Source organism: Gambusia affinis, linkage group LG15 (assembly GCF_019740435.1).
Source record: "Gambusia affinis linkage group LG15, SWU_Gaff_1.0, whole genome shotgun sequence".
Lineage (NCBI taxonomy): Eukaryota > Metazoa > Chordata > Actinopteri > Cyprinodontiformes > Poeciliidae > Gambusia > Gambusia affinis.
In genome coordinates, this window is record NC_057882.1 from 18,625,576 (window position 1) to 18,639,206 (window position 13,631).

At 37.1% G+C, this 13,631-nt stretch overlaps 1 protein-coding gene across 2 annotated transcripts in view; it reads left to right on the forward strand.

Moving 5' to 3' along the window:
* Positions 1–13,631, forward strand: part of uvrag (UV radiation resistance associated gene) — a 108,388-nt gene that overhangs the window by 27,326 nt on the left and 67,431 nt on the right. For both annotated transcript variants that reach the window (XM_044140826.1, XM_044140827.1), the window contains exons 9-10: positions 8,621–8,705; positions 13,144–13,231. In XM_044140826.1, the coding sequence (XP_043996761.1) occupies positions 8,621–8,705; positions 13,144–13,231 (173 nt within the window). The remainder of the gene's footprint in view (positions 1–8,620; positions 8,706–13,143; positions 13,232–13,631) is intronic.

The window sequence follows — 13,631 nt, forward strand, 5'->3', positions numbered from 1 at the left end:
TAATTCCAACCTAAGCCCCCATATTTTTCACTATTTTCCACAAAAGGCCCAGCAGCAGCTACTGAAGAGGACAGGAAAAGAGGAAAATGGAGCTTGAATGTAGTTTGGATGTAAAAATTTTTTTCTTCATAACTCATGTCATAATAATAATAATAGTGATGATAAAAGAAGTCATCTAGTCCCTTTAGTTTTTCAAATCAGGCAAATTTGACTTATGTCAATATTCTTTTCCCTCAAGCTTTTTCGCATTGTTTTACATTCCAGTCCCAAACTTTAATACAGTCTATTGAAATTTAAAGTCAGAGACCAACAATAGGTGCGTTTCCATTAACCATAAATTGCAGAAAAGTCTGGTGCTGTGACCATTTCATAAAAATGAAAGCTCTAAAACTGTTTTTTTCTACATCTTCAAGGATGAGCTGTGCCTCAAAGGCAGCCCTTGGTACCCCAAGGCATTTTGCACAGCTGAATGGTTGCCATGCAAGATTAAAGGATTTATCAAACATACATGAAAGAATCAAGGCAACACTCTACATATGTTTTTGATGAGGGAATAGCATGATGTAAAGCTAAACATTTTTTATTTTAATAATAATGCCCCTTTTCGGTCTATTCTACTCACCTTTCGTTACTTCACTGAATGAAAATTAAGCAAAACACAGAAACAAATGTTTCAGTGAGACTTTGGTGCATCCACTTCATCGTTCTAATGCTGTTTTCCATCTGCGAGCCTGCTATATATACACAAGAAGCAGTGTATATATAGTTTTCTGACTATTGTCCTTCTCTGATGTCAGATTGCCTTTTGGTCAAAGACCAGAGCAATTTACTGGGCCAATCAGAGCTAATTAACTCAAAGCTCACCTATACAAACACATGCAGTCACAATAAGGGACAGCCTTTAGGCTGATTCAGAGAAAAGCTTTTCTGTGTGTTTGAACTTCTTTAAAACGACCCTCTGACTTTGTCACCACTTTGCCTGCAGCTGAAAGAACCTGCAGCTCTTTCACAGTCTGTTTACAGACTGGACAGGTGCTTTCAAGGGAACATGACATAACTCTACTAGCTCGTTTAAATAGGAAAACGTATTCGAGGATGAATTGGCATCTTGTTGCTAAATAAGACTTTGCTGGATTTTTTTTTGTTGCTTTTTTCCTCACCTGAAATGGAATAGACATGTGCTATTTAGCAGTGCTGTTTTAGTTCCTTTTTTGGAGTTTGTTGTTTAACTCTTCTAATAAGCTCAAATGCATTACCCTGTTTCATGTCTTGGAGAAACATGTTATTATTATAGAGCTATTAGTTTTGGAGCAAAGTGTTTACAGTGCTTCATGGAGCTGCTGATGTTGTTTTCATCTAATGTCTTTTGTTTTGGAGACGCTCAATTTTTGTGTAATGTAGGTAGGATTTTGTCCTTAAATTTAATTTGCACAATAATAAGCACAGAAACCAATAAAGCAAATGGACTAATTTGCCCAAAAAACAGTCAGTGCTTTTAAAAACTGCAACTTTCTATGTTGTTTTTGTTTAATCAAAATATCTAAAAATTGGCTATATCAACTTTCTCATTACTATAGTGGCTGTCAGTGGAACACAGTGGATAAATGAATAGTATGTAGTTGAATTTGATGTGATGGTAACATCAAAGTGTGGGAACATGTAGACTGAAGTCCATAGTTGTGTCTAAGCAGATCAGAACGTTCCCAGCACCCAGTGTTCAGTACCTGCTTAACGTGATCCAAGACAGAATGAGCAGCCAACTGGCAGCAAAGAGATGCTCTGCTCACTCGGACACAGACAGGAGAAAGAGAAATGGTACTTTTAAAGCCAGAATAGAAAGTTGTTCAACGTTGATCACAACCACAAACGTGAGTGTATTTTGTAGAAATGCTTAGTGAAAGACTGCTGTATAACTGTGAAATGCGAGTAGCTGTTTCTGCCGACTCTCGACCTTATCAGCTTGGTGTCTCGTACTGAATAGTTTGATGTGAACACTGTTTCCTGCTAAGCAGTTTACTGATACGCGGTTGTAAATATGTACCTTTGGGCCAATGTGTTTGGTAGACATTTGCTTTGAGTCTGCACTGAGTATTCGTGGATGTCCACGGAGAGAAGTACGCCCAAGCTTGTGGCAAACTTTGTCATAAAACTCTTAAGATATTATTTTAAGGATTTTTTGGCCCAAGTTGCCTTTATTTGACGGTGAGTTGACAGGAGATTGGATTGTGAAATAGGGGGAAGACATTTGACAAAGGTCAATGAGACTCAAATTTGTGACTGCCACATTGAGGACTTAGGCCTCCATACATGAGTCGTGCTTTATCTCTGTATCACCACTTCTGCTTGTTAAAGCACTCTTGATGTGAATAAAAAGCTATAAAGATAGTGCTATCTGTTCAGGGCCAAAGTGTTGTTGACTTGGCCTCCAAAGTTTAAATCTCCCTCCTTGCCTTTGGCAGTTTTAAGAAAACTGCCAAATCCATGGATGCCCAATTTTCAGCTAGCAGAACTTCATGGATCTGTTGCTAATGTCTTGGTGTGTTGCCACATCACACCACAAAGACTTATGGAGACCCTGATTTGAAAGCTGTGTTGGTGAACTTTGTGCTCCTACCCAATATTAAGCAGGTGGTTTTAATATTAGGCCTATTAGGTGTTTGTGTTGATTGGATTAGTAGCATGTGTTTAATGTATAGGATATTTTGCACATTCCAGTGTTTATTGGATCCAGCAAACCTCGAAAGGGTTATTGACAGCTATACAGTACCTCCTCTTAGGGGTTACCGTAACAACTACTAATCTCTAGTTGTTTCTTTACTCCTCTGTCCTCACTGTTTTGCGTTTCATCTGTAGCTGGTCACTTGGTCTCTCTGTCTCTCGCACTCTCATATGGTCCTGTAACAGATCACCTTTGTCAGCCATTTTATTTTTTCTCCTACAGAACTAATGGTTTAGATCATTCTGACAAAGATGGAGACACAACAGGTGTGGGTTTGCGTTACTACATGATGGTGAGATGAAAATGTCCACCTTTTTCCTACAGTAATTATTAGTACGTCACTTTAGTATCTGTCTGAATCATCTGGATGACAGAATCCAATCCAGCTGTATTTATAAAGCACTTGCACGAAAATATAAAAAGCTTTTCAGAATAACAGGAGCGACAAGTAGCTATAGTGCCATTTGAGCTACAGTTATGGGTGAGATTATACTAAGAATGTGTAAAAACCTCATACAATACCTCTATTTAAGGTCTTCCACATACCCTAGAATTGGCAATGTGTGCATACCACCACTATGGACTTTTGTTCCTTTTCTTAAAGCTGTGAGCTAACAATAAAAGCAGTTCTTTCCCCAGTCATAGAGGAATCCCTTTGGCTATGCTGAGGTCACGCTCTTGTCACAATTTCCTCCTGTCTATTTTCCAGCTCTCCATCGCAAGCAGGTGACATAAATCAGGCCTGTGAGCAGAATTTATTGTACTTAGCAGTGGTGGTTATTCTCACGCTCTGCAGTGTAGCTAGGTTTCCTGACCAATAAATGTCAGTAGTTGACTTTCCTAAGTGAAGAACAGAATTTTGTGAAAGTATTTTGTGGCGTAGTGTGTGTCACCTCAGACAGAAGGTCTCATATTGAAGCCATCACCATTAGAGCTCCTTTTGCAGAAGCTCGGCTTTACGCATAGACTTTTACCAGCTGGCTGTCAGAAAAGCGTTGACAATAATACTCTGGCTTATTGGCTCGATATTTCACTTTCTTATGATTCTTTTTTCAATTTTTCCCCAGTCACCCTAACCTGTATGTTAAAATGTTAGTCATAAAACAGCAGAACTGGTGACCCTGTCCTTATAAATAAATTGGTAACTTATTGCAGCGCCTAAATCTTACACTAAAGTAAAATTCCATGTTACGAAATAATTGTTTGATAAAGGTTTTTTTTTATGTCTATTACAGGTATGCCTAAGCTGCATCCCTTAAGAATAAATGTAACTAAAGCATTAGTGTCTGTGAACCATTGATTAATATTCTATTACTTTGCGTTTCTGACATATAAATGTGATTTGTCACAGAAGACGAGAGGTTAAATCTGCTCTTATTTTATTTTATTGTCATCGGGGAATGAATTATAATCGTATTCTTTAGTCACTTGTGGTGAGACCTGGAGTAATTTTTCAAGATTCATCTTATACTGTAACATCTGGTTTTGGAGTAATCCAGGGAAATGTAGTAAATTCTAGTTTCATAATGTAATATAACGTCATTAAAACGACATAAATGAGGACAATTTATGACAGTTTCTGCAGCATTTTGCAATAACATTGTTGCATTTTGCACCGATTATTACAAAACACAAAGGTTTCTCTTTGTATAGAATAGTCAAAAATCCCTCCATCTTCATACTTTGTACAATTGGACTGGCCAAAATCAGCAAATTTAGCCTTTTCTTCATTTTATAAACTGAGGAAAAGGAGTCTTACGATGATACTAAACTACAGTTTCTCAAATTAAAGATCTCTTTGTGAGATCATGCTACAGCTATAAAAGATGCATTTGTTTTAAGGCTTTGCACCCATCTTAACCAGGCGAGCCAGTCGATGTGGCTGGTATTGTAGCTTTACAAATATGTATCTGATCATTTCTTTCAAAACTTATTTCTGTTTTACTCATTTCTGCTTTCATCATTTTCACTGCCTTGTCAGTGCATTGAGTTGACATTTTAAAATTCAGTCATTGACAGTGGGTTGTCATTTCCTCATAACCGTGTGACACTGCAATGAGGTCACAGATCAGATTTTTTTTCTTTTTTTTGGTTCAGTCGCTGTTTTTCGCAGCTTCTGTGCCAAATAAAACAAGGAAGAATTGTGCCCTAAAGTGTTTAACCTGAAGCTGAAATTTCCACCATTAGATTACTTATAAACATTTTCAGCTGCTCCCTCTTCCCTTGCTTCGTAGTTTAATACAATGCAGTCTTTGTCAGCTTGATATGAGCCTTTATGGTGAAATGGCCGACTCTCCAGAATGTCTTGAAGAGTTTTGTGTGGCGGTGTGGCTTCTCATCTGACTAACAGTGAACAGATTGTCCTCAGATGAGGTAAGAGATCAAGAGTTAGCATCAACTATACCGCTACAGTCATACAACCAAATCTCCATAAACATAGAAGGCTTTATAAAATGTATTTTGATCTTTTCTTCAATTTATTCCATGTTTTGTCACATTGCGACCACAAATTTATATTTTATGTATCTTAATGGGATTGTGTGAGATGAAGGAAGATTGTTTTTTTTTTTGTTTTTTTTCATTTTTACAAAGAAAAAAAAATCTACATTTGTATTCAGCCCCATTGAGTCAATATTTGGTATGATGTTCTTTTTCTGTAATTACAGCTGCATGTCTTTTGGGATGTACATTTTTGTATATCCAGAGACTTCAACTCTGTTCTTATTCCTCGTTGGAAAATAGCTTAAACTCAGTCAGATTGTATGTAAAACCATGTTGCCCTGTGTTCCTATAGATTGCGATTTGGATGGTATGGTCAAAGAGGGAGGTTTACTTCATACATAGCATATTGCATTTAGGCCACAAAGCTTAATTTTTGATTGGAGCATCTACTTCCACATTTGGTGCATCCTCTACGTATCTTCTATTTCTTCTCCTTTTCCATCTTTTTTTTTTTTCCCTAACCATGATTCACCTTTCCTTAACTGTATCCCTCACCTGTCTGCTGGGTTTCTTGGTCTTGATATTGTGAGACTATAAACCTCGGAGGCCTGCACACAGGCCCGTCTTTGGATGAACTGGGTTGCATACAGATGCGTTTCACTTTTTATGTTGATCTGTGGCAGAAACCACAAGTAAAAGCCCTTGAAGAATTCAGTTGTAAAGTGACAAGGAATAGGAAAATTTTACACTTTGGCACTCTAACAGTTTCTGATGGTTAAATCTGGTGTCAGAAGTGGGAAGCACAGACATTTAAACCTGTTAGTGGAGTCTATGTCTTGAAATGTTCTTCCAACTTCTGCACAATACTTGAGACTAACCATGTATGGTTGACACCATTCAACATTTCTCCTAATATTAAGCGTCGCTTAGTAGCAGAACAGATTTAAAACCCATAAGCCACAAAAACCAGACTATGTAAATAACCCCCAGAAGCACCTGGGGTTGAATTTTACAGCTGTATTTCCATCTGAATCACCCGTCTGGTGCGAGTAGGACCTCACTGTTTACTGGCTCATGTCAAAACCCAGAAAAGTTACGAGCAATTTATAATTTTTTGATATCGCATTCACTATAACGGCTCCAGATTTTATTGTAGCCAATATTTTATGGCTGTATGCGGTGATATATCGAGAAACAAACAGCCAGAGTGAAGCATGTGTGCTTCCACGGCCTCCGCTACGGACCGTCTGTCTGTCTCATACCAATGTACAAACTGGAACAGGTTAGAGACATGAAAGGATCAGGAGATTGATGGACAGACCAGATAGGGTCCAGCCAGGTATTACATGAAAGAGGCAGTGTGATACAGGCCTCTGTCGTTCCTGTTAAAATATGTTTTCATGTCATCACTCAGAACAGAGGGATGGCCTGTCTGATCTCTGTCTGATGCTATCTGCCCTGGCAGCTAATCTGATTGAGATGTTTCCTAGAACCTCTGTTTTTTCCATCAGTCTCTCACCTTCCACCCTTATGGTCCCTGTGGGGAAAGCCTGCATGTAAGTGGTAAGTATTTGATAACAAGCAGGTCCTGTGATCCATCTGATGACATGTGGTCTGATAATCTTAATTGCTCCAAACTTACTTTTCCTGAGCCAGCTGCAATAAGAGCATCTTAGCAGATTGGACTGCACGCCAAAGTAGGTCCTGGAAAATCTCCTTTCGGAAACATCCGCAACACCTTTTTAATGTGTCGACTGTAGAAACACAGACTATGCTTTTGACTCGGCCTTTCTGGCTGCGCAGGAGCGTCTGTGCACGTGTGCTGCGTTTACTGGCCAATACTAAGTTTGTGGGTTTTTTTTGTTTGTTTGTTTTGTTTTGGTTTTTTTGCTGTTGCTGAACTTAAAAGTGATACAGTTCCTCCAAAAACTAACAAGTATTGCACAATAGGGGTGGGTGATATGGATATGGAATTTTATCGCAGTATATTTTGTACTCTTGTGATAATGATAAACGCTATTACTTCTATTTTAGGTAAATGTGTGGCTATAAATGTGTGGCTATAACTGTATGACGCAGCATTAATAGTGCCACAAACACAAATATTGTTCCCAAAAAAACATTTCTATTTGAAATGGGTTTCCTTATCTAAAGAACTTGAAGACGCAGGATTTTAAACTGCTTTAAATTATATTTTAGAATTTACTGATATTTTGTTGATGCTATCATGAAAGAAAAAAAGTGAAGAAAATATTACAAGTAGCAATCATACTGATGGTGGTTTTTCATATTATTTATTGAGACAGCCATAAATCAAAATTGTCATCATGGTAAGATGATAAATGCAATATCACAAATAAAAAATAAGACATACAGCAAAAAATAATGGAACCTATATCAACATGCTAGTGTGTTTTAAAATGGGTACAAAAAAGATATGTTATAAAATAAAAGCTGAAAGAAGAATTTCCTAAAAAGTACTTAAGGTTCAGTGATCACAGGTCAACCTAGTTATTTATGCCATTTTTCTTTTTTTAAATAAAATGAAATGACTTTTAAATAATTCAAAATAAATATAAAAAAAAACACAGTAAAGCCCTTAAATGGATTTTAGTGCAGTGACGCACGCAAACAACCATGTTTGTGAAACAATATTCAATTTGTGATAAAATCATGCAGTTGAGGAAAATTTACCAGCATCTCTTGACAAAAGAGGCCAAATCTATTGAACAGTTTGGGTTGACTTGGCTGGTTGCGTGAATGCTTTGGTAATATGGTGAATGTATCCGAAGGGGAACTCAATCACGGCGGCTAGGAATAGTACAGTGTCTACTTGTTCTAATAAATGAGTTCTTGTTTTTGCAATAATAAGCAGAAACGCTTGTAAACGATGCTGGTGTTTCTGATGCACCTTGGCATTAAGAGCTGCTGACTTGGTGGAGACGTGTTCTTAACAGGCTCAAAGATTATTACCATGCCACAAATACGACGGGAAAGTCCCGCTGATTTTCATATGCACAATCAGAACATGAAGCAAATTATTTTTGGCGCACAGATCTGAAAAATATTGTGTTACAACCCCGGGCTTATTATACCTCTGCGGTTTTGTGCCCCGTCGCTGCAGCCTGTCTGTGTTGTAGTTACTCCACTTCCTCCGGCTGGATCATCACCGCCTCTAATGGTATCTTTTCAATTTGTGTTTATGTTACCCACTCTGTATTTACAGAGTCTGACAAATCCTATAATCTCCATACATGTGTTTGTCTGGTTTTATGTGGTGTCAAAAGGAAATGGTTTGAACCCCGATTAGAAAAACAGAAAGGTAGGCCCTTTGATCTTGCGCGAGCTCGACAGTGGAGGGAAGCCAGCGCAACACGAGGCCACCTGGATTTTCAGAGGTAGCAGATCGAGGCAAACAAATCTGATCATTTACATTTTTTTCCTCTCCGTGTCTTTCAGAGGAAGCCTTTTCCTCTCAGCACGAAAGTCTGAAGGAGGAGAAAGAATCTCTAGCAAAGTTGCAGAAGGAATGTACGGCCAAGAGGTATGTGTGAAGATGTAATTAGACATATTTGGAGGTAGGAACAGTGGAAAAAAAAGCTCCATTTATTTGTACATGTCAGGTCCTTGCTCTCTGAACTCAGTGTTTCGGTGTTTAAATCAAATTATGACAAGAGAACACCCTGCTGTCACGTCTCACCTTGCTCCTTTAAAACAAGAAAGTGTTTGTGCCGACACATCTTTATTTATGTTTTCTCTGCATTCCTGAAAAGCCCTTTGGCCTGTCTTTGTCCTGGCTTGTGGAGGGATGTTTGCGGTGGGTGCAGACACTGGATACCGCTTTTTGCATCCGAACAATACCTGCTGCCAAACGGGGCCAAAAGACTGACAGGAAATTAATACAGGCACTCGTACATCTGCCTACCATCCATTATGTGGAAATATTTATTGTTCATGTGCTTCATAGAATTTTTACCTCTTTTTTTTTTTCTTTTCTTTTTTTTTTTACTTGAGCATTATTCAAGACGGAGTCTCCTTTAGGTTTTTGTGGTTTTATCTTTGGTGGATTTGCTGTAGTTAAAGTCCGGCAAATCTCAAACGTCTGAGCTCATACACATCCATTTGATGGTGCATGGTTAGCTGTAGAAGGAAAACTTCAATAAGCAGAGATGTACTCCTTCTATATAGTGAGAAGAAAACTTACTCAGATAAAATGACATGATTAAACACAAGCACAAACAAAACCGGGTCTGATTTTACACGTCTAGCTAAAACAAAATATCTACATGTTCTTTAATAAACATAATTTTTTCTTCACAAACTCAACTTTTAGTGTCAAAAAATTTTTTATTTTTATTCTTTTGTACACACAAATAAAATGAGAAATTTAGAATAATTCATTCATCTCTGGGGAGGAAAAATACTCTATTGAAAATAAATACAAAAATAAACAAATTAAACCTCTAACTAAACCAAATAAATAAAAATAAATCAATTCTATCATGTTTTTAAAATTTTTTTATCATGACTCATAATAATTAACAGCAAATTATTTCAACCAAGAAAATTTGCGCACATTTAATTTAAAATGTATTAAGATTTGGGGAAAATGTATTCAATAAATTCACTTTGTGTTAAAGTTGCTCAGAGATGAGTGTCGTTAAGTTTCCGATGGTTGAACAGATTTGTTGTTTCCCAGTGGTGCAGACGCCACCGAGTAGCAAATCTCGTCCATCATGTGTTTTTGATTCATGTCTCTCTTCCACGCGTCTGAGCTGACCCCATGTTTTTTTGTTTCTGGACGTTGCTCCTCTTTCTCTCCTCTTTACTTTCCGCTAACTCAAAACACATCCGCACGTTTCAACTTCAGTCTTGACAGAGTCGAAAGGCATTACAAAATAAGAACATACTGGGAAAAAGAAACAGGCCACAAGACGTATATCTTTTATTTTGGACAAATGCGAGGTTTTGTTTGTGATAATTTGGGTACAAAAAAAGTGATTTAATTGTACACCCCTTGGAGTATGCAGTATAATTACTACAAATGAGATACAATATTTGGTAGTTCTTATAGTTTGAGTGTCAAAAATTCACAGTTTGCATGCTAACAATATATTCAGCATAAGATCTGACAGCGATTAAAGTTGCAAATCCCGCTGAAGCTCACACAAAGCGTTGGAATACCTGACATCGTGGTAATTACCAGTAAAATTCTGATCACTTTTTATTAAGATGGTAAAAAAAAAAATCCAAACGATTTGATCGAAACCCATGCAGTTCAAAAGGCCGCGCAGAACTGATTAGCTTTTCTAGAGGCTCATTTCAGGTTTTGTTACAATAATAATTAGCCTGATGCTCCGACATGCAAATGGTGAATGGATGAAAATAGTTAATGTGCTCGATCGTTCAGTCCAAGTACATCAGTTTCTGTTGGAGAGTCCAAAACCTGGCATCCCAAAGCTGTTTCCGTCACTCTGAATCAACTTGAAATCACAATAGTTTACCTCAGCTGTGATTCGTTAGGGCGGCTAAGTGCATCACTTCTAAATCAGAGGCTGTCAAAGCAGATGACGTGAGACTTTATTTATTCCAGAAGCATTTCTTCTAAACCGTGCACACAGACTGATGCAGGAAGTATCCAAACTAATAAGCTACAGATCCAACTCTCTCCTTCAAGTTTGATTTTTGTAGAGGGTTTTGCAGGTAAGCCCAAATTAATTCATACACCTGTCACATTAAGTTTAAAAAATATTTTCAATAAACCAAATAGCTTGTTTATTTCACTCCAGACAGTAAAACAATGTAAAATGATTATCTGTTTTTAAAAATCTGGTTTTATTTATATTTTATTAACAATTTTGTCAAAAATAATTTATATTTAATAATTGGTGGAAAAATGTGTTCTCATAATTTCTGAGCAACTGTTTACATATTTTCCAAGTCTTCCTGTTTATTCTGTTAGAGAAATTTTTGGAAGGTACTTTAAAAAAAAACAAAAGTTAAAAATGTTGTGCACCTTTAAATCGGCCTAGGTTTTCTTAATTTTGGGAGATGGGTAATTGGTCGATACTTGCATGTGAAACCGATCTGCCTCTGCAAAGGTCTGAAAATCAGCCGCTGTATCCCGTTTTCTCTGCCGTGAGAGGGGCAAACAATCGTCACCCCACTGTTGCCAACTTAGTGACTTTGTTGCTATATTTAGCAACTTTTCAGTCACAAAAGTAAATCTGGATCAACCAAAGCCAGAACTGGCAGGTTAGGAGTTTTTAAGATCAGTGATCACCCAGAAAACTGCAATTGATCCACTCCTAGTAACAAATATATAAAAGTCGTAGCCTTCTTGTCCTGAAATAGCTAAATATTTTTGATATTTGTATAGTTGAAATAGCACAAGGGCAAAATGTAAAGAAAAGCATCAGCATTCAAAGAATAAACACTCAGTTTGGTCGATGCCTCAAAACTCTTTGGGAAGAAAAAACAGCTACCGTAAACATCGTTCAGTTTTTACTCATGAAGTTTTAGGTGCGGATCAAAAGAAGTATTTGGTAGAGTTTGCTGATTTTTCAGCCTGCCATTTCCACCACTTTCATTTATATTCGATTTATATACAGATTTACCTGCAAATTAACTCAACTGTACAAAGTGGGAGAGAAGAAAATATGGAAAAAAAGGATCTGCTCATCACCTTTTTCTGCAAGTATTCAAAGGGACAGTTGGGCGAGTTTGCATGCTTTAAGAAAATACTTCTAGATGAGGTGGTATGGTGTGCAAAGCCAGTTATATGAGCCAAAAGCTGCTGGACACTTCAGATCAAACGTTCTTCACCCACCAGTCGATCTGCTCTCCCACTATCACCAAAGTGTTTCTTGCTGGGAAAATAGAAATAATAAAAGATGGCTAACCACAGGCGAAGCCAGAACGGAAATTCAAGTGAAAGGTTGGTAGCATGTATGGGAGGATGGATCACTTTCAATTACCGTCCCCCCCACCCCAAATCCCTTTTCATCTTCACAAAATGATGGGTTATTACCCACACTGCTCCACCAGAATTGGTTTAAGTGTCGTACTGGACACAGGAAAAAAAAAAAAAAAAAAAAAAAACTAACAGGGTAAACACACACACTCCAAGACTCTGGTCAAACAAAGATTTATATGATTTTAAACCCCAAGAATGTTCTAAAAATAGATGCATTTTCTTTTTCTTCCCAGTCCTCATCTATTTGGGTTAATTTGGTAAAGTAGCCCAAATAGATGACTAATGTCAAAAAGTTTTTCTTTCCTTTTTTTTTTTTTTTTTAAACCTGGTTGTTAATGATGTGAAAAATATGACAATTTTTAATTTCTCCTCAAGATAGGAAAGAGAACAAGCTGTTGTGTATTAATCCTCATAAGGTTTTTTTTAAAAATATTCAGTGATGAAACTTTAATCAATAATCCATGATTTTTTTTTCTTTCTTTCTTTCTGAGTTACAAAAATGACAGTTAGGCCCATTTTCTTAGGCACAATTCAGCACAATGAAAGACAAGAGCATGGTTTTCAAAAACTACAATTTGTCTGGATCTTTATTTACAGAACTATTCAATAAACTAGATTATTGAAAAGTCAGTTTATTTAATTGAAACACATTATATAGATTAAGTCCACACATATGAATGTTTGAAACTTTATTTCTGTTCACTATGATTATTTTCCACTTGTAGTAAAAAAAAAACATGCCATTTGAAGTTAGAATATTACATCAGACTAATTAAATATTTTTTTAATACATAGCATTAGTAAAAAGTATGTTTAACACCTGCTTTAAAGTACTTTTACTCTGACAAATGATTCTCATTGGAACGTATATTCTGCTTTATTGTTAAGACTGTACTGGCATTTTTCACTGTGATATTATGTTACTGTGATTAATGACTTCCTGTTAAATCTTCCACCTGCCTGTTGCTCACTTTGCCCATGTCTTCATCTGGTTTGATCTCCTCAGAGAGCAGTTCCTCAAAACCAACGCCCAGCTCACCTTCCGCTGTCGTCAGCTCCTCTCTGAGCTCTCCTACATCTACCCCATCGATGTGGTAAGACTGCCGTCTGATGCTCCTATTCTGCACAACACAGCGTTTTCCATTCATTTTATGGATTTGTATTTGTTTATTTCTGTCCTGTGTCCATTGTGGCACTTTGAATTTTTGACACTTTGTCAAGGTGAGGCCCAACAGATTTACTTTCACAAGTGGAGGATTGCAGCTTTTGCTATGATGGTCCACTTGAAATCGCTTTGGGTTTATTTTAAATTTAGTGGACACAGGGATAGAAAATAATTTGAGAAAGGTGTGGGAAAGAATGAGAGGAGAAAAAGAAAAGTAGAACGCATCCTAGGAGTTTTCTTCTACACCTGCAGAAAGAGAGAAAAAATAAAACAGACAAGACACAGTAACAAACAAAATATCCATATGTAGTAACTGTAACATCACTTAA